Source organism: Neolamprologus multifasciatus, chromosome 10 (genome assembly GCF_963576455.1).
Source record: "Neolamprologus multifasciatus chromosome 10, fNeoMul1.2, whole genome shotgun sequence".
Taxonomy (NCBI): Eukaryota; Metazoa; Chordata; class Actinopteri; order Cichliformes; family Cichlidae; genus Neolamprologus; species Neolamprologus multifasciatus.
Genome location: NC_140448.1, coordinates 17,439,246 through 17,461,273, shown reverse-complemented (window position 1 = coordinate 17,461,273; position 22,028 = coordinate 17,439,246). Strand labels below are relative to the sequence as shown.

General features: G+C 37.9%; 1 protein-coding gene across 1 annotated transcript in view; it reads left to right on the top strand.

The window, feature by feature from the left end:
- Positions 1-22,028, top strand: part of rxfp2a (relaxin family peptide receptor 2a) — a 42,789-nt gene that overhangs the window by 4,235 nt on the left and 16,526 nt on the right. Inside the window, exons 2-8 of the mRNA XM_085173810.1 lie at positions 7,702-7,845; positions 13,092-13,175; positions 13,692-13,797; positions 16,828-16,899; positions 17,366-17,437; positions 17,937-18,008; positions 18,531-18,602. Coding sequence (XP_085029936.1) covers positions 7,702-7,845; positions 13,092-13,175; positions 13,692-13,797; positions 16,828-16,899; positions 17,366-17,437; positions 17,937-18,008; positions 18,531-18,602 — 622 coding nt within the window. The remainder of the gene's footprint in view (positions 1-7,701; positions 7,846-13,091; positions 13,176-13,691; positions 13,798-16,827; positions 16,900-17,365; positions 17,438-17,936; positions 18,009-18,530; positions 18,603-22,028) is intronic.

Genomic DNA, 22,028 nt, shown 5'->3' with positions numbered 1-22,028 from the left:
TTCTTCACACAGGAAGTAGAGTTTCACCAGTTTGCCCACTTATGTTTAAAGCAGGCTGTATGTGGCCTGTGATATAAAACGACTGACACCTCTGGTTTCGAAGTACTGAACGAGGCATTCACAGGTCACATTTCACTTTCTCTTTTATTAGTTGCTGCTTTTAGCTTCAGTCTCACAGTCCTGGCAGTCTGCAGGACCTTCGGTCACTAGGGAAAAGTGAGTATTCCTCGACTGGCGTCAAAGAGGGAGTTACTGACGGGTCTCTATGACCGGGGCTTTAGAAATTGATTTCACAGCAAATGCTAGGAACCCGAAAAACCACATAAAAGTGGTCAGGGAATCTTTGTTGTTTCTACATGAGTGGTGTCAATCATAAGGTTCAGGGGCCGGAATTGACCCTCAAAGACTCAAATCTGGCCCATTTGGAAAATTGGATCAATGTGAGCTGTATGTGGCCCTCAATTTAAGATGAGTTCAGCATCCCTGTTCTACATATTACATAAAGCATGCAAAGAACTTTAAGTGCATTGTTTTTCTTAATATTTATTTTGAAAGTAAATTGTTGCATTGTTTAAATTGCATGTTTTCTATAACAAAATTTTTTACAGTGCTGTTAATCACTATAATTAAAACTCTGTTGATCAGGGCCCACATTTTCTGACATGACACAAAGAAAACAGGGATTCGGTTTAACATACCAACACTATGAGCCCTAAGGAAAATTCCCTATTTGGAGAGCTCACTCATTAAGTCAGGTAACTTTACTTGCACGGTAAGTGTACATAGCAACAAGATCGCATAAACAAAGATTTTTTGAAAAATGACGGTAACCATTTAAATGAGATAACAAAATAAAATTGTATAAACGCCCTGGGTTAAATTTATAAAAGGGCTTAAATAAAAAATCAAATCACAAATTAAATCTAATGTAATAGAAACATGGTTTGACAAAACCATGAAGCATCTCAGGCTTGACTTGTCTTTGCGTTTGATTTAAAATTGCGAACCACTGGACCGGTTCTTATGTGGGAAGACAGATTATTCCAGAACCCAGAAGCAACAACAGAGAAAGCTCGCCTCGCCACGTTTTTTAGGAGAGAAGAGACCACTGAGAGAAGTTTTTGGGAGGATGACCTCAATGAACTGAAAGGAAATTAGGGAATTAAAATATCCATAACATATTGTGGATCTGATTGGCAGAGGGCTTTAAAAACTGTGAAGTCTTTTCTTTATTCCCTGGTCAGTCACATTCACTTAGGATTTATGCCTTCCATTGAATATGTTTTCGTTTTTTATGCTTAATGTGCAAAAAAAACAACAATAAAAGCTGGTGGATCTAGCTGATTAATAAACCATGTGTGCACTGGCCCTGTTCTCTGGCACAGTGGGTTTGAAGTAAAACCTTGACTCGTTGTTTACATCTGTATTCTGATGAGAGCGAGGACATTCAATGTGAATGTCAGCATTTTTACCTCACTGTGTCATGATGTGAAGAGACGAGTTTGGACCCAAAATGCAGACTCACAAGTAAATACAAAAATACAACAAAATATAAAAGGTAGGGATTGATCAACCTGATATTACGTATCAGTCCGATACTGACCTAAATTATTGGATTGGAGAGAAATAAAAAATGTAATCCAATCCATTAAATATCACAAAAATATCTCACAAAACTTGCGACATGGCGTATCCCAACTCGTGAGCTTAGCACGTCGGAGCGGTATGCGTCACGTGATAGAGCAGCTGTGGCGTGTGAGACATTCACAGGCGGTCTGGTTGAGCATTTGTATTTTATAATCAATACACCTTTTTTTAAATATCTTGCTGCATTTTGTATAAGTTCATACTCAAGTTTTAAAAAACAAAACACTAAAGCTATTCTGTTATACCAGTATGCAAAAAAATACACTGCACCCAAAGTTCAGCAATACTGATCAATCTAATAAGCCTACACCATCCTCCCTATTCTGGTATTTTAAAGAGTACTTGGGGGAAATATTAAACAACCTAACAAATCAACTTCCAGCAAAAAAACATAGGGAACTACCCACCACCCTCTGCCTCATCGTAATCAACTTTAATTTAATGCAAGTGTAAAACAAATGTACAGAAATCAATTATTTTTCTACAATAATTAAATAGATTCAACATTTTTCTCCAACAGAATTTCAGACTGCACAGATGGTACCTTCCCAAAGCAAAAAAGAGTACATATCCTGCTAACTATTAGACTTAACAGTTACTATATACAGTAATGGACTTATTTATATTTTACATCACGTGAAAACTTTGGTTGTAAGATTCAGATAATTATTTATTAAAAGCTCGACATTTTAAATGAGAATAAGAAAAAAAAGTATGTCTTTGTGCCCCCTTTCCCCTGTTAATGCCCTACCTGCCCCCCCGGCAAAACTTCGCTAGACCCGCCCCTGCACAGTTACCAGCTGTCAGCGACGTAGAAAAAGATCCTGGTGTAGAAAGTAATATTAAATAAATTCTAACAACAGCTTATCAAGCTTAAATGTGCTGCTGTTGTTCAGCCGCTGGTTTCCTCTTTCTGGCGCAAAGTGGGCGATGAACAAACAAGAGAGACGGACGGACTCGCGACAGAAAAGCCGATCAACTGATCATTGATCAGTTTCATGATTTCAAGTAGCAACTGGAGAGGGAGAGAAGAAGAGGCAGTCGCTCTATATATCGGTTGTTAAGCTTGACGTGGGAATGCTTTACAAACACATATTTCTGCTAAGTACTCTTTAAAATACCAGAATAGGGAGGATGGAGTAGGTTTATTAGATTGATCAGCATTGCTGAACTATGAAATATTTTGGGTGTAGTGTATTTTTTGCATACAGGTATAACAGAATAGCTTTAATGTTTTATTTTTCAAAACTTGAGTATGAACGTATACAAAATGCAGCAAGTTATTTAAAAAAACAGTTGTATTGATTATAAAATACACTATATCGGATTCATATCTGTATCAGCAGATATCCAAATTTATAATATCGGTATCGGACGTAAAAAAGTGGTATTGTGCCATCTCTAATAAAAGGCAACAAACTCTGGAAAACTAGAAACACTAGGAGGGGATGGTGACCAATACTCTGTCAAGGGACAAAGAGAGACTCAGACAATAAATATAGAGGTGATTAGGGGAAGAGGAGACACATGGGCACACAGCTAAACTAAATACACTTAATGTCACAAAACAGAACACGATGAACACAGGACAACTGACAGAAACTGAAACTGAGGCACACAAACTTCACAAAAGGGAAAATAAACATGGATTCACCACTGACTAAACATGGTACGTGGAACACAGGGGAGGCATGATAACGGATACACAAAGACTACAAAACAAATAAGAAGGCCCGAGAACACAAATATTAAACAGAGGAATTACAACTATAGTAAGAAGCAAAGCCTCAGAATATTAAATCAAGAGCCCAAACACATAAATGCTGGCTCCAGAACCATGACACACTGTGAGTGCTAATCTGTAGCTGGTTAACAGATTTACTATACATACAAAACATTCACAGTTTGAGACTGTGAGCAGAGACAAACCCAACCTCAGGGGTCATGACTTAGAGAACTCCTAGTGCTGGGCTCAAGCCTAGAAAAATGGGAGAGTTGCTTCAGGAGGGGCATCCGGTGTAAACTCAGTGCCAATTCAAACATGCAGATACATGTGCTGTGGAGACCCCTGGAGAAATAAGGGATCAGCAAAAAAAATAAAATAAAAATATCTTGTCAGTTTTCAAGAATAATTTCATAACTCGTAAGCAGTGTTGGTCAAGTTACTTGAAAAAAGTAATCAGTAACTAATACTGATTACTCCCCCCCAAAAGTAATCCCGTTACTTTACTGATTGCTTATTTTCAAAAGTAATTAATTACTTAGTTACTTAGTTACTTTTTAAAAACATGATTTAAACCCGAGTAGGTGATAAAGAGATAGATCTTTCAGCCCAATTCTACTTTTTCTGCATAATCCATCATACAAAATGTAATTAAATGAAAAAGTCTATTTTTAAAACTTGTTTTATTAGTTTTAATCTTTTTACTTTATGCATCAAGCAAAAATGAAATGAAATTATATGCAACATTCTCTGACTGGAAGAAATTTGTTTAACATTTAAACCTATTTTCTGCACATTCCAGCGCATAAAATAAAATATTTTTAAAAATATCTTTCAAATAGATGCAAGTAAAACACAGCAGAAAATAAATAAAATCAAAGACTAGCGGTCCTGTTGCTCTATTTTCACCTGTATAGCAGGAGTGGGGCAGGTGCAGGTGTGCCACAGCTGTCAGTGGAAGAATCCGCGAGTTTCTCTGTGAATTTCCCATCACGTGGTAGCGCACTCGGTGTTTGCTTGGAAGTTTAGGGTTTTTTTCGCTGTAAAAAGAAGTTTTCTTCCCACGCACAACAGACGCTAATGCTTTTGTCACTTTTTATGGAATCAAACTCAAAGTAAGGTCAGTACTTCCACACTTTAAATGCTGCACGCTCATTCTGTCTCCCGCACTGATATATTATCCATTCTTGATCTGCACACAGCTGTTGTCACAAACGTGGCACTCGCTTATGTCATTGTCATGAGACACTCTCACAAAAAAATCACGGTTTTAGTAACACAGTAACGCAGCGTGCTTACAGGAAAGTAACAGTAATCTAATTACCTTTTTTGCAATAGTAATCCCTTACTTTACTTGTTACTTGAACAAAGTAATCGGATTACAGTAACAGGTTACCCATCTTTGCTCGTAAGATTACAAATGGATTAGTGCAGATCCCCATCGTTTGTGATCTGTATTCAGAACGAATACCAAGTTATCTCAAACATAATCACCTGTCCACTTCAAACAGCAGCAAATGATACAGTCGTTTGCTTTTTGTTTTCTTTTATTTGGTTGCCTTTCATGTTTCAGATGACAGAAACACTTTTACCGACTAACTCACTGCTTCCCTCTCTCGATGACTCAGCGTGTTCATTTTCATGCATGGCACGGACTGCTTCACATCTGTGATCACTGTGCCATGACAGTGTAGATGGTTATTATTTACTCCCACTGTGTTCATCTGTAGAGAAGTGAATATGACAAGAACAAAATAAAATTTTAGGTAATTGATAGGGAGTTTCTGAGGAAAGAAAGATGGGTCACAAATGTGCCTGTTTTCTTGCTGAAACGTTGAGAACTGCTTTGATTAACAAAAAAAGTATTTTGAAATATTCACATGTCTGTTTTTACATAGAGTTCTGCTAAACAGCTATCACTGATATTCCTTTAGCATTTTAGTGTAATGTGTGTACATACTGGAGCATTGAACAGCTTAAGGAGCCAAATGTGTTTCTCAGGACTGTGTTTTACGTCCAGAAAAGCCAATAAAATCATGTATTTTAAGTTTGAAATGCTTCACATGTTTTATGAGGTAATAATGTTACATTAGGAAATTACATTAGGAGACAAGAACACTCTGGGTTTTGGGACTTTAACGGTTTATCTCCGCACTCTGATTCCTGTTTATCATCAGCATGAACAAGATGAGACTTTGGCCTGTTTGAATAATCCCAGTAATTGTTTCAAGCCCACAGAACATCAGGTTCATTGTTCATTAGATAAAAACTATTTTACATGTTTCTGCTGATTGATTCATTTCTGCCCTGCTGTTAATATTGTTAAGCATTTTAACAGTGTGAGTTTCCGACCTAAATATTTTTCTTCAGTATCATGATCAAGCAAACAGAATGAGGCTCTAGTGAGCAGCTGCCATGATTAAATAATGGTAATAACAGATGATAAGTAATGATAAATGGTAAATTAAGCCCCAGCAGTGCTGTTTTGCTTTATTTTACCCATCCCTGTTCCTCTTAATGAAAGCAGGTAACACTTGATCTATTTTGTGTAAAAGAAGAGATAAAGCCTAAGAAAGCCTGTGGGTTTGTCACTCTTGGTTTCCAGTATACCTCTTTGGTATGAAAAAAAAATTAATGCTGCAAACTGCTGAAGCTCAAACTGAGCAGCAGAATGTGGGAATAAAGGTGATTTAAGGGACTTTGAATGTGGCACAGTTGTTCGTGTTGGTCGGAGAATTTCAGAAACGGCTGAACTGCTGGAATTTTCCCACACAACCATCTTTAGGGTTTACAGAGGATGTTCCAAAAAAAGAGGGATAAAAAAATCCTGTGAGCGGCAGTGCTCTGGGGTCTTGTAAATGTCAGAGGTCAGAGGAGAATGGCTAGACTGCTGTGAGCTGAAAGCAAATGTAATACAGAGTGGTTACTACCAAGATTTTTTTGAAAAAAGAAAAAAGGGACTACACAGCTAAGAACAGAAAATTAGGCTCTAATTTGCACAGGCTCACCGAGACTCAAAAATCCCAACCCCCTGAGCCACGGGGCGACCAGGGTCGCCGGTTCGATCCCTGGGCTCTCTGTCCTGGTCATTCTGTCCTTGGGCAAGACACTTTACCCTACTGCCTACTGGTGTTGGCCAGAGGGGCTGATCGCTTCTGTCAGTCTGCCCCAGGGCAGCTGTGGCTACAACTGTAGCTTGCCTCCACCAGTGTGTGAATGTGAGAGTGAATGAATAGTGGCATTGTAAAGCGCTTTGGGTGCCTTGAAAAGCGCTATATAAATCCAATCCATTATTATTATTATTATAGGCTGATAGGGCTCAATTTCTGCTGAAACATTCAAATGTACGGTCAGAATTCATGCTCCAGGCTGCTGCTGATGGTATAATGGTTTGATGGTTATTTTCTTGGCACACTTTGGCCCCATCAGTGCCAACTGAACGTTGTTTAAACTCAACAGCTCCTGAGTATTGTTGCTGTCCCTTCATGTGTATCAGCTGATGGCAGCAGGATAACGCACCATGTCAAATCATCTCAAACGGGTTTCTTGAACATGGTGATGAGTTCACTGTACCCAAATGACCTCCACAGCCCCCCAGATCTCAGCTCAACAGAGCATCAAGAATGTGCAGCCAAAAATCTGCAGCTAATAACCCCGTCTGAAAAAAATACTTCAAGACAGAAGATGGAAAAAAGCACTAAAAAGCCAATGTATATTTAGGTTTGATTACTGGTAAAACTATTGGACGGGGGAAAAAAACACGTAAAAGACGGAACATTTTGTGATGTTTTTATGTGAGGAAAAGGTCTGCATTCAGTAATTCATGTTTCTTTACAACTGGCAATAAATAAATAAAAATAATGAGGAATTTTCTTCTGGTTTGTTTTAAAGTACGTCATGCTAACTAAAGAGTCATGTGTCTGACTCACTGTGAAAGACCTTAAAATGAATGAATTCTCTGATCAGACACGATGGTTTACAAGTCGTTATGTGTGGGACACAGATGCAAAAGAAAAATAGCAGTCTAGTCACAGATTTACTGATACCTTTGATGGATTCATTAGGGGTGTTTTTAAAAATACACAGAAAACCCTCAGATTGATCAATTCTTTATGAATTTCATGAGTAGATTTGGTCTGCACCTGACGTTTTTGTTGCCTAGAGCTGCACGAGTTGATCTCTCCTAACTCACAGGTATCAGTGTAATATTATCAGCCCATTTTCATTTCTTTTAAATATGTTTTTGCATTATTTTCATTTTTGTTGTGTATTTTAATTCTTATCTGGATAAATTTGCACCTTCTTCTTATATTTTCCTCTCCCTTTCTCAGCTCTGGAGACCAGCTGGGTGGAAGGAGGGGTTAGATGCCCTCTTGGCCAATTCCCATGTGGAAACACGAGTGAGTGCCTCCCTCAAGTTTTGCAGTGTAATGGACACAAAGACTGTCCCAATGGAGCTGATGAGAGACAGTGTGGTAAGTGTGAGCCAGTGTAACAGTGGTTATAAATGACCAAAGGCAGTATTTACTTTTAAGGGAATAGTATGTTGTTTATATTGACTTTATTATATTTTCTTATTTTTTAATATAAGTTAGAATTTTTAAATAAACTTTAGATGTTTGTAGCTCGCATTTTATGAAACGCTGAACTAATGAAATTAAGATTTGGCCTTATTTGACCTTACATGAGTCGAAAATTCACATTTTAACCTGTGATTTCACTTCATAACTGTCTTTCTTTCAAGGTGACACTAAAAGTTTTAGCAAGAGAAAGAGAACGACAAGCCTAGTCAGAAATATCCTGTAGTATAATATTATACAATAAGCTTAAGGTATTCATGTTTAGTTATTTATAAATCAGTGCCTGTTGTCCATTACCTACTCCTACTTATTTTTTTTGCACATTTCAAAACAAAGGAAAAAAATTATATAAACAGCATTCAATAGTAGCATTAACGACTAGCAGGTTGTTTAGTGATCATGTACAATCCCTGCTTCCTGGTCGAAACTACACTGCATTCATTAAGGATCTTGTCTTCTGTTTTGTGTTTTATTGTGTTGAATCTTGTTCTATTTAATAAACAACTGTCTAAAAATAGTCAGTGATCACCATGGGCTTCTCTGGGCTTTTATTACCCCTATTCATCTGCAGCACATTTTAAAGCTCCTAACGATGTAACTACAGCTGCTCGCGGTTTGCCTGACACCAAATATTTGAATGGGTCAGAAAAGAATCACTTTGAGGCTAACAAAGATTTGAGTGAGTACATGAATGTGAGGATCAGGACTTTTTCATAGCGAGTAATCTAAAATGTGCAGCAGTATATTAATGGCTAACCCTGTGCTGTCGATGTATCTCAGATGTTGACCTGACTGAAGCTTGGTCTGTTTTCAACATCTTCTTCCTGACGTGCGATTGCATTTGTTTCCACCTATCGGGAACTCTCACGTTAACTTTTATTGGAAATAAATTCTATGGGAAAAAGTTAGCAGTTATACTCCAGTGTCGCTGTGCTAATGTCTTTATATTATCCTAACCATAGCTGTGTAGAGAGATCCCGGGTTCAAATCCCGGACGAGCCCCCAATTCTAAATATCAACACTTCACCGAGTTCTTTTGATTCTTCTTTTGATTTCTTCGTTTAACACTTTATTACTTCTAGAAGGGAGATGCGTCCTGCATGACACACTGCCGCGGATCTCAAAATGGTGGTGTGCCCCTAACAGTTTTATTACAGAAGCTCTCTCATTAGTCTAAACAACAGTGTCTCAGTAACTTTCCACTAGAGATGGTCCCCTCTTATCTACATTTTCCCAGGGAAGCGTGAGTGAGAGGCTACAGCTTTCTACTCCCCAAGGACACATGGTCTCATGCCTTTATTTTTCAGGGCTGTGTCCACTTAGTACTACACTATATAACTTTATAACAGTTATTATTAATAAGAAGCATAGAATTATTGAGGTACTGCAAATTATTTAATCCCAACACTAGCAACCACGTAGCACACCACCATATGCTAGCTAGCCCACCATCAGTAACCCTAAAAATGTCACTGCTATTTAGTTTTCCTTCTTCATTTATATCCGAAGTGAAAGCAGAGCTATATGTTTTAATTTTTCTCAGTCAGAACATGGTATATCATCTTAAATTAAAAACTAGCAAGATAACTCCCCACTAACTTCTAACTCTGTTAAACTTCATAATCCTGTTTTTCATGGATGCCTGGATGTTAAACTTGATAGTTACACCTGGTTAGGCAGACATGCTGATCATTTTATTAAAGATGAAAGAATTTTGACGGCTTTTAACTCTCAGTCATGCCGTAGCGTTTGTTTGAGAACTGAAGGGGCTTTTGGACCTGGAAATGGCTAATGATGTCATATTTAACAGGCCGATTCCCTTTAAGGTAAATACTGCTTCTTCTTAAAGTGTTAAGAAGCACTAAAAGAGTGCAAACCCTTATATAGTTGGGGTTTGCACTCTTGTGCTTCTTCTTAACACTTTGACCTTCAGATCAATCTATTGCCCCTAAAAGGAGAGTCAGTGATCAAATATGAAATATTTTAAAACTTCATACAATATTATTGTTGAGAATTCACTCCACACTTGTAAGAATCGTAGTTTCTAGGTTATAAGCTTTTGGTCAGTTTACAATCAATAAAGCTGATCTTGAATACCTTAGTTTTCATTTAAAATTCTGAGGTACAGACAGCATGGTAGTCTTGCAGCAAGACTACTTGAAACAGGAGAAAAGCTGTTACACAAGAAGAGCTGTAGAAGGGCGTCGACCAAGCAACAGGTCTGGTGTGTACTCCTTTGTGGGAGGAGGACCAGGACTACCAATGCCAGAGTCACATAAAATGACCTCAGATGGGATACTCATGTGCATATTTCTGACTAAACTGTCAGAAACAGAGTCCATGAGGATGGCAACAGGTCCTGACCTCCTTTATTCTGGCCTGTTGTCGCAGCCCAGCATCATGCATTTCAGTTCTCATTCACTAGAGATATACTTCCTCAGACCTTCACTTACCCCCTGCCATTGAGTGTCATAAATAGTGAAGGAGTGAAGGAACTTCTGTTCGTTATACATCGATAATTAGGAGTGACATGCGCCTTAAACAAAAGAACCCTTCTTTTCTTCGGTGGGACTCCAGACCAAATTGAGCCTCGCTTTCCTACAACCTCTCTTGGGCCTGGGAGTATTAGCCACTGGATCAAACTTCTCATGACAGTCTTTCTGCAACTGCGAATCAACCGGCTGAGCATGGGCACGAAGACAGTAACCCTGACAATCTCCAAAGCATCAGAAAAAGACTGAAGTACACAAGAGCCAAGTGTAATTTTCCAAAAGAAACATCCTGTTTTTGCCAGTTTTAGAGAAGTAATCTGTTTCAAATTACCATTCAAGACCAGGCTCATCATCTGTTGGATATTACCTTTATTGTGTAAAAGAATACTATAAATGTTACCATGACATCCGAGAATAATCTATTTCTTTTAATTAACAGTCGAGACTCGTTACGCCATGCAAATATTCATCATTGTCAATTAAAATGCCAATGTGTTTGTAACTATTTCGTAAACACTCCCTAGGATGCTCGTTATAGCATTAGTCCCACGGTAAACATGCGTTAGTATTTGTTTTTTTTTAAAGCCCAGCGTTAATCATTTAAGCCCTTTTTATGAAACGTTTTCATTTCTGCAGAGCATAGTTTTCTCATCACCCAGGTCAAGAAGGAGCGCAAATTAGTTTCAGTCTGTCTGCGAGGGCATGCTAGTTATCAGAAATCCACTCTGTGTTATATTACTTCTCCATTCTTGTCATCTGCCTCACCACCACACTATGCAACACTGCCATAACGATGACAAGCACAGCAGTAAAGTTCACTTTGTGCACTTTATCAATCTTCCTTTTTTTAAAATTTTCTTAGGAAAATTGGAACAGCAAAAGTACAGTATATAAGCCAAAAATGGAGTCTGTACAATGTTAACAAACTTGAAAGTGAATATTTGGTATGAACACCTTTGTTCTTCAATACAGCCTGAACTCTCTTAGACAAGCTCTATTGTAATTTCTTCAGGAATCGTGCTCCATGGTGCGTTTTTACCATTATCATGCTCAAAAGTGAAGCTACTGCCAGTCAGACACTTGACACAGACCAGTTGGTATTCAGGCTGGATCAGAATCTGATGGTACTGATGATACGTGAATTCCATCAATTTTGACAGGAGTTGTACCTCTCTCCTGACCTCCTCCATACACAAGACCAATTAAAGATATCAAATTCATATTCATCACTCCATAAGACCTGTTCCCACTAATTTTCAGTCCAGCTCTTGTGTAATTTGCACAACAGTATAGGTATGCTTTATTTAAGTAGAAGTTAAAAAGTACTGAAGTGAACTGAAGTGCTTTTACTTCTTTACTTTAGGAAACTAAGTACTTTGTTGAAGGACATCATAAATCTAACCAGTTTATCCTGCACTCTGTTTGTTTTGCAGATAGTTTCAGAACACTTTAAAAAATTACCTGCCAGTTAAAAAACGTTTATCCCTTTTTTTGTTCGCTCTGCTTCCAGATCGTTCTTCCCCCTGACAAAAGTACTATGAAGCTCTTTTTCATTTCCTTTTTATGCGATAATCCCTGGTAATGATTGCACCTATAAGATTTCTGTGTTTTTGTTCCCCATTATTTACACTAGGCTCAAATCACTTTCATGCACATTGTGACCACCTTCTAGTAAGAAATTACCTGAAGATCTAATTCAGTTTTTTTGTGCTAAGTTGTATGTTACCTGTAGACACAGCAGTGGTTCATCCCTTGAGTCAGGTGCTTTTTATATGATTGAATGATTTATAGGTGGCTTAACAAACAAATATTTCTCTGAAAATGGTCATATACAAGGAGTGGACTGAAAACGATTGAAAAAGCAGACAATGTCCAAAGAAACTTTGAAAGACCGTTAGAAAATTTAAAAAAAATACAAGAAATCTGTCTCCTTGGAACATTTTTACACAGCACTGTGATGATGATTGGCATATTTTGTATGTTTCTTAAAGAAAAGCTTGATAACAGATTAGGGTTTTTTGTTAGTAGCTTTAGAAAGATGTAGCTATGGTAGATGAGGCTTTAGAGTTCATTTTGTGAAAAAACTGGGATAAAATAGTTCCAAAAAGTAGCTCGGTCCCATAAAACAGAAAATATTGCTCCATCATTGCTGTTCCTCATCAGTGATTTGTCAAAGCTGTTTCTGATTTGTGTGCACTTACAGCTCCCAGTATAGCATCAGGGATGCGTTTAAAATGCTTAAAATGGTCCAAGGATCTGTCAGGTCATTTGACACAGTATAATGCTTATACTCTGGTGGTGACTTCATGGTGAGGTGGGTCAACACATACGCCTAACATGCAACAGATTCCTGATTTGGGACTGGGAGTAGACAAACTCAGCGTCAGGCGGTCACGAGCTAATGTACTCCTAGCGCCGTTCCCAAGCCAGGAAAAATGGGAGAGTTGCATCGGAAATGGCATCCGGTTAAAATCTGCGCCAAATCTAACATGTGGATCCATGTACTGTGGTGATTCGTTTGAAAAGAAGGGAGCAGCTGAAAGTACCCATAATGCTCATGTGCTGGTGATGCCAGTGCAGAAAAACCTTGATAAACTATCATTACTATCAAGTCAAGTAAGTTTAACTCTTTGTTCTTTGCTTTGGCAGGGGACAACATCGGATGGGCAGATTTATTTGCCCGCACACTACAGAAGACTAACCCTGTGGACCAGTACTTCCTCAATGAGTGTCGTAAGTGTGTGTGTGCACATTAATACACCACGGGGTAGAAATATGGGACTCTCCACCATTTGACCCTAGAACTGAAAAAGCTTCTCGGATGAGAGGTGAAACGTCTTCAAGCAACCTAAAGAAGTCCAGACACTTTTCTTTCCAATCTCCTTAGACTACAATGACCTGGATGACTGAGAACCTTGACAGATACATTAATACATGTAGACCACAGAGAGACATGATACAAATGACCAAAGAGGGAAATTATCATCGGTTTTTGACATCAGCTAGCAAATAATACAGATGATGTGACTTAGAAAAGAACAAGTTGCCCCACCAAAGATTAATGGACAGCAATTAGCAAATTCTGACAGCTGGATACGACAGCACACGACTCACAGAATTGACTGTTATGTTGACGCTGAGGGAGAACTGTGTTGGGCTCTGGAGAAAAACAAATGCCATGTTTTCATTTGACAAATAATTTTCAATGAGCCTCTAAATAAAAAACAATGTGTGTGTGTCTGTGTGTAGTATTGCAGGAGTTTCCAGAGAGCTGTGACTGCATACAGACAGATGTTGAGTGTGTGGAGGTCAGCCTGCAGGATGTTCCATTGCTCTCGCCAAATGTTACCTGGCTGTAAGTGTCTTTTGACTCCAAGCACTCTGTCAGAGTCCTCTTCAAGTGGTTTGTTATTTTGTAGGTTAGGTTATTACAAGCTGTAACGGCTTGGCAGGTAACAACAGCCCATGTCTGTGTGGGTGTGTCACCATGGCAAAATATGGCCTTGAAGACAGCTATACGCCAAGAACAACAAAAGAGGTAGTTTTGAGTACTCAAAGGTGTTTCTCTGTCTTTCACAGTCCCACAACCATACATGGTACAGCCACAAAGGTTTACAGGTTTGGAGAGCCCATGGATACTGACTAAATGGAAAAAAACCTCTCTGCATGTCTCTAAAGAAAAAAAAAGAATATATATATATATATATATATATATATATATATATATATATATATATATATATATATATATATATATATATATAAAATTTTGTTAGTCTTGCTTTTCTCATTCCATCAGCTCAATTGCTTGTTACTGTAATAATTCATTGATCCATTGATTTGAATACTGAAGATAAAAGTTGAAAAAATTGAGATTGAAAAGTTGAAAAGATTTTTCTTTATATTTTAGATCTATATTAAAATATTGAAGCACAGTTTAATATCCTGGTGGAAAAATAGGTTATGATTGTCAGCAGACTAGTTACAAAAGGTATACTGAGCCTTGTGTAAATTGCAGCTACAGTTCTTTCAAAAATCGCATTCACTTATTTTTATTAGTCAGTGCCAAATTAAATTTAATTGAGGTGTCTCTTTAAAAAAATGCGTGAAATTCCCCTTGTAATTCATTTTTTGAGTCCCTGGATTTCCTGCTCCTGTAGTTCCCCGCTTTACAGTCACAGGCATAATCAAATAAAGCATAATAAGAAAAAAACCTTTTTTAAAAGTTGGGTCTGCACATAATTTGCAGTTCAGCTGATGTTTTTCATGAGAAATTTAAATCCTGTTTAGAGGTTTTACACATCAAAATAAGATTAGTAGTCTTATGACTACTAAAGTATGAAATTCAGGTGCTGTCAGGGTTACCTTCGGCTGAGCTTCACAGCGTTTGGCTTTCACATCTGCCTTGCTAATTAAGTCTAATGTGTGGGTGGGTTGTTTGAAATTAGATGAAAGTAATTTCTTCCTGCTTTGTCTCTTATTTTTGCATATTTTTCACAATTACATGTTTCACATCATCAAACTCATTTTAACTGAGTCAGGTTAGGCCTGCAGTTCTTAAAGATGCTGTTCTGGGTTCTTTTGTGACCTCCTGGATGAGTTATTTGTTTTAGTAGGTCACTCACTCCTGGGAACATTCACCGGGGTTTCTAGTTTTCTCTGCTGGTGGATAACAGCTCTCGCCGTGGTTCACTGGAGTCTCAAAGAGTTTGAAGTGTCTTTGGCTCTCTCAGCTGTTTCTTATATTGTGGCATAATGTGTTGAGGTGTTTTATCCTACTTCACTTTGTCAGACAGGTTTTATTCAAGTGATTTCTTCAGTCAACAGGCCTGTAATCAGGCCTAGGATGTGCCTAGTAAAGCTGAACACAGGGTTCCAAAAATGTGCTAATCACAGTCATGATTTAACAAGAGATCGATTTCTTTTTCACACAGGGTCGGGTAAATGGTAAAATGGCCTGTATTTGTATTTGTATTCGCTTTACTAGTCCCTAAGCACCCCAAAGCGCTTTACACATCCAGTCATCCACCCATTTATGCACACATTCACACACTGGCGATGGCAACCTACATTGTAGCCACAGCCACCCTGGGGCGCACTGACAGAGGCGAGGCTGCCGGACACTGGCGCCACCGGGCCCCCTGACCACCACCAGTAGGCAACGGGTGAAGTGTCTTGCCCAAGGACACAATGACCGAGACTGTCCAAGCCGGGGCTCAAACCGGCAACCTTCCGATTACAAGGCGAACTCCCAACTCTTGAGCCACGACCAATATTCATATGAATATATGAATATAAGAAATATGAGATAACAAAAGGTTTGAATAACTTTCCTCCTCATCAAGAAATTATTTAAACAACTAAATTTTTGTTATTTATTCAGGTTATCTTTGTCAGATGTTAAAATTTGAATATGTACACACAGAAAAGTGACCGGCAATTCATTTTTGTAATATTCAGAAAAACTGAATAAATGTCAGAACTGTTTCTGAGCTAAAGACTTTCTGTGAATACCTCCTCAGGAACTCAAGCTTTGAACCTCAGCTTTTGACAGGACTCTACTTTCAGTCTCTTCATGAAGCTGACAAAATAAAACCTTGAGCAAACACAGTCGAGAGTACAGCTATCGAACTCCAGCTGTTATTAGGAACTCACGTGGCATTTTATAGGTCGGTTGTGTTTCTTGGAATTCTTTTTAATGGGCTCCTTTTCTCTGTTTATTTAGTCTTTGTAAGTGTTACTTGAGAAATTCCCACATGAATCTGAGCCTGTTATGATCATATTAAAGAGCGGCAGCTGATGTTTTCTCTTAATATTTTGTTTCTAAATATTAAGTATCATTGTAATTTCTAAAGAATGTCACTGCTGCCTTTCATGTCCTTTATTGAGCATTTTAGCTGAATGAGTGTGTGCTATTTTTTTTCCCTTTTGCTCTACTAGCGATGGAACCTGCTGTGATAGTGTAATTTAGCCTCATGTCCACTTTAAAGTACAAAACCTAACAAAATTTTATCAAAGCTTAAATAATAAGTTTGAGTTTAAAATTACAGTTTTGGGCTCAGCTGCGCAGACTTTACTCCCTCTTGAGAGCGTGGTAGCAGTCGTGCATGTGTTTGTTTAAATCTTATCTTTGTAACCTTGTGTTGTCCTTATTGCAACCTTTTCAGATGCATTTAAACAGATGATTTTAGTTTTTAGTATTATTACTGTAGCTATTAAAGTGCAAAATACTCAGAGAGCTATTTCTGCATGGTTGTAGTTTGTGTGATGGTTTATTGCACATAATGTGTCAGACATTTCATTGCTTTCTCTCCGTTTTTTCCTCTTTGTGCAAAACGTACGTTTGTGTTTTTCTTACAGCCACATTTGATGGGTTGTGTTACAGGTCCCTGAGGAGCAATGAGATCCGAGTGTTGTCCGATTTTGTTTTCTCAGAATACTCTGCCCTGGAGAGACTGTGAGTATTTTTATGCCGTTTTTATGTGTTTTGTTCTGTTTCTGGGCAATTTAGTTTTTAGTAACTGCAAATGTCAAACCACTTTTATTTGATTTTATCCTTCCTGTAGAATCTGTTGTAATAGTAGCTCAGAAATGACAACGGCTCAAGGAGTGTATTGATTTCTACACTTTTCATACACGTTTTCATTTAGTAGTTTGGTAGAGCGGCCTTATAATGTGACATACTGGACCTGAGCATCCAGTTTTTCCAGTAGATGACTGCTCCATCTACTTGTCTGTTGACAAGAAGATACATTTTCTGTGTTATTTCTTAATAATCATGTAATAAAGTGTAACAATAATATTTCTCTAACAGGTGAAAATAGGATTTTAAGAGCATATGAAAGTTTTCTGTTTTTCCTATGGTCTCAAACATAGTTTGAAATAAAAGAGCATTTGTTATTTTTATTCTGTTCTGTTTTCAGGTTTCTGCAGAACAACAGCCTCCACTTCATATCTAAGCATGCATTCAGCGGTCTGCACAATCTAAAGAGGTTGTAAGTACCCTGCCTCGTTTCCCCTGAAGCAAGTGTATTAATTTTGTTTTCCTTCAGTTATCTTTTGTGTTACAGGTCAACTTCAATTAATTTTTTTAACCTGAGTGGTGCTCATTTCTTACACGGAGAAAAGCAGTTGTAATTTGTGTTTTGACTCCAGGCTTTTCTGTGGAGTCTGCGGGAATGAGCAAAACTGTGCATTAAAAAAAAGAGAGAGAGAGAGAGAGAAAGGATCAAGGTGGCTTTTTTTTGCAAGCCAAAATTTCTGTTTCTGTGTTTAGTTTATGAAATGTCAACAAATAAAACTGTGGAAAAAATGCCATCATTTATTTAAACTGTCTAAAGATGACTTCAATTTTTGTCTGACCAAAAATCATACCCAAAACTATGGGTATGTCCTATGATTATACCTTTGCTGTATTTTGTTACTTTCAAATGTAGTCATTATAGTTGTCTTTTTTATGACCAAACTTTTTGTGCTTTCTATGCTTTCTCTCAGGTTTCTCAGTGAGAACTTAATCTCCTTCCTCAGTCCCGGTGTGTTCGGGGATCTAAATCAATTGGAGTGGCTGTAAGTAACTCAAAAGCATACAGATGTGCACGTTCAATAGTCACAAATATATGAATACGTGGTAGCAAGGAGACTGTGTTAAAAAGTTATCCAAAGACTGTAACGTTCTGTTAATTTTGCTTTTAATTTTAAAGGTTGAGATGCAAAAGTTGTCCATTTGATCCATAGGTTGGAAACAAATCCACTAGCTGGATATAAAATTATTTATTTAAGCAGCAGACTGGAGAAGTGGAAATGGTGCAAAAATAACAAGTTTAAACGGTGCACAGATGTGTGGATTGAGCTTTTTTCTACCCATGAAATCTTACTTGACTCAAGTAGTTTTTTTCCTTTTTTCTAAATTCTTCTGTAAAACACAAGAGCTAATGTTGTATGCTGCTATTGTGAAATACTGAAAATCACATTTGTTTAAAAATCATATTGGGTCAAATTTGTAACATTTATCTAAAGAAATCGTAATCACCAATGATTTATTTAATGCGATTAAGCAGTCAAACTAGGTAATCTTGTTTTGTGTGTCAGGATGTTGGACCATAACCCGCTAAGCAGCTTGTCCCAGGACACCTTCACTGGGCTCCAGTCTCTCATGTATTTGTGAGTTGCATTTTTCTTTTAATATTATGTAATAATTTTGACTTGGATTTGTTTCTAGTCTAGGTCTACTCTGAGGTCTTCACTTACAAAATCAAAAGTCTTAAACTCTTGCAAACCTGAAAGCACTCAGTAGGAAAATAAACCTTACTTTGCAGCACATGTAAAAAAAAAAAGTGTTTATCATCTTACAAAAGTAATATTGCACTGAACTTTACGTATCTTTAAATATGCTACAATGCAGGCTAATTGCAAGAGGAAAGGTGAGAGTAAATCTACGATTAATGTTAAGAATTAAGTTTAATGCATGTTTAACTTCATATTACTGATGCTTATGAGAGAGCTAGCATGCAGTACGGAGGCCTGTCAGGACAAAAATGAAGCCGCTAATTCCAGTGCACTTCAGATCACTTTGAGGTTTTCGTCATCTGGAATCTTTCACTTTGATAGTTGTGTAATATATCCCATATGCTTGGTTCTACGCCCACTCGTTTTATTCATTAGTCAAAAACCGGCCTGGCTTTAAGTGATGCAGAACAAGGTTTGTCTCTAAGAGTAGAGAACTTTCAAAATAATTGATGTTATGAATATATGAATATAAGAAATATGAGATAACTATTGTTCTTGTAGTTACATTTCCACTGAAGTCACAGCAAAGTGGATTCAGCCTCTCTTTTTATTTTACTCAGTAGCAGTTACATGTTTTTGATTATCAACAACAATTTCATGGATTAACAGAATTTGTTTTGTTATCCTTTAATTTTTTCATGCTCACTAAAATATTTTTGAGTGTTTGCCTCTGCCACTGGTTTCTCTCAAGACTTGTACCAATGATGATGTTTCATCTTTTATTTTGGGTTTTTATGAATGTCACATAATGCTGGTTCAAGGACCTAAATGCAGACTTGGGAGATCAAATCATCAAACAAAAGGCAAACTTCCAAAGAATCCAATATCCATGGCCATGACACACTTCTGATTAACTAAGCTGAATTTAGGGCAGCTGATAGTAGGCTAACTAATCCACATTGAGGCCAGGTCTGGGTTAAACCAGCCATTTAACCCAGACCTGAAACCCGAGCTGTCGTTTGGGAAGGATATTTAATTTCTCCCAGCTGTTTGGGATTAGTTGGATCAGATAATGTAAAAAAAATCATCATCTTTTAACAGATATTAAGTCATCTTATGGGGACAATGGCTTAATATCAACAAAGTATTAAACACTTTACTGAGCAGGATGACGTATAAGGTGCAGAAAAGCCAAAACGTAATGTACCCATACGACACAGGGTCTCAGGAGGTCAGGTCCTAAAGCCCTGAATTAATTTACACTAGGCAATGCTCCATCTCTGTTTACCTATTTTCCGCCCATCGTTCCCTTGAGATTAATTCCTTCTACTCTGTCCACTCTGACTCATAGACCTGGCCTAGATCAACCCTAGCTGCTGCTCTTTCCACGACATGAGAACGTGATTTTGTTGATTTCTTGGAAATCAACTTCAGACCCGTCAGCCTGAGCTGTGTCTGCATGGCTCATTCTCTACATGTTTTCTTAAATCCATCCACAACAGGTATCCGTCTCACGAAATAACCCTTTTAATGTTTACGTTTCAGACATAAAATGTGTTCTCACTCCGCCTGCCTCCTCAAAGAGTGTTTGTACTTCCACGGAGGGACTGTTAGACGGGGATGACCATATGTCTCTCATTTGATTCCCCATTCAGCTTTGGAATCAGAGTCCCTTGCCCTTACTGCCCGCTGAAGTGTTGCCACCCAAAATATTAAACATTGTTTTGATATGGAAACTGTTTCAGAGTTGAGGTCTGCCTGTGCCATAATTCTTAAGCAAATAGGGATTTCTTTACTCCACATAGTTAAAACCCCCATCAGCTACCATTTATATAGTTGGCTCAATGTCCGAATTTTTTTCTTTTGTTCATCTCAGCATCAGCAGAGATTTGAAGAAAGAAAATTACAGTGAACAGTTTGGTACATCCATTCTGTTATTGTTTGGTAGTGCAGTTATGAGCATATGTCATTCCTGCCTTGGAAGAACTTATGTATCTAGCATATTTCTTGAGGAATGAAGCGCGCTTCTCATTGGTTAGAGGGAAGTGAGTTTGACACAACTATCCAAGTCCAGAACTGGCAAAACATCCCTACACTTGAATATTCCTACCACCTCATTTCAGTGTGGGCTTGATGCGCTGCCATGTCATTCTCTGTCTTGTACATCTCAGACTTATATTACTGGCAGAAACCACAAACTTGGTTTCATCAGAAAATAGAGTTTTCCAGTCATCTGCTGTGAAATGCGGATATGTCTAAGCCCACCCAAAGCATCTGGACATGTGTTCCTTTCCCGAGAAGTGATTTAGAAGAGACCTTTTTCTATCACTAATGAGAAGCTTGATGTGTATCTTCTTTGAGGTCATAGCATTTTGGTCTCTCCGGCCATGCTTTGGATGAAAATGCTCCAGTTTCAGCCCCTTGTTTTTATAGCAGGTGAACAATGGCTGCAAGATCATTTAGTGTGATCTGACCTGTGTGATATGAACAAAAGATACAACTCAAGGAACTGTAAGCTTTTGGATAAAGCAGGTCCGTGCAAAACAATCAAGCTTCAACTTCATGGAGAGAAAAAAAATACTCAGAATTTCTGATTTTCTCAGCAAAAATGTACCTGTAACTTTATTTTGAAAGGTTCGTGGGTGGACATTCTTTTGTACATGCAAATATACTTACCTTTCAAAATGTATTTAAAGGTTCCTGGGACATAATTTAATAACATCACATAAAATCCTAAAGTCATAATAATAATAATAATAATAATAATACATTTTATTTAAAAATAACGCCTTTCAAAGCACCCAAGGACACTGTACAACAGATAAAAACACAAAAACTGGAAATATACATAATAATAAGAATAACAGATAAAAGTTAAGAGCATACAGAGGTTTAAACATAAGCAATTTTAAACAGATGAGTTTTGAGGGTGGACTTAAAAAGAGGGAATGAACTAATATTTCTGAGGTCAGGGGGTAAGGAATTCCAAAGTCGAGGGGCAGAGCAACTAAAAGCCCTGCCCGCCATTGTAATCAGACGAGCGGAAGGAACAGAGAGAGAAAGAGAAGATGAAGATCTGAGGCACCGGGATGGGAAGTTCATCTGTACTAAATCGGAGAGGTATGGTGGAGAGAGAGAATGAATAGCCTTAAATGTATAAAGGATTATTTTAAAATGGATGCGAATTTTAACCGGGAGCCAGTGAAGCTGCTTCAGGATTGGGGAGATGTGGTGGGTAGAGGAAGTCCTAGTAATAATACGGGCAGCAGAATTCTGGACACGTTGGAGCTTGTTAATGGATTTTTGTGTAAGGCCAAATAATAGTGAGTTACAGTAATCAATTCGAGAGATAACAAGATT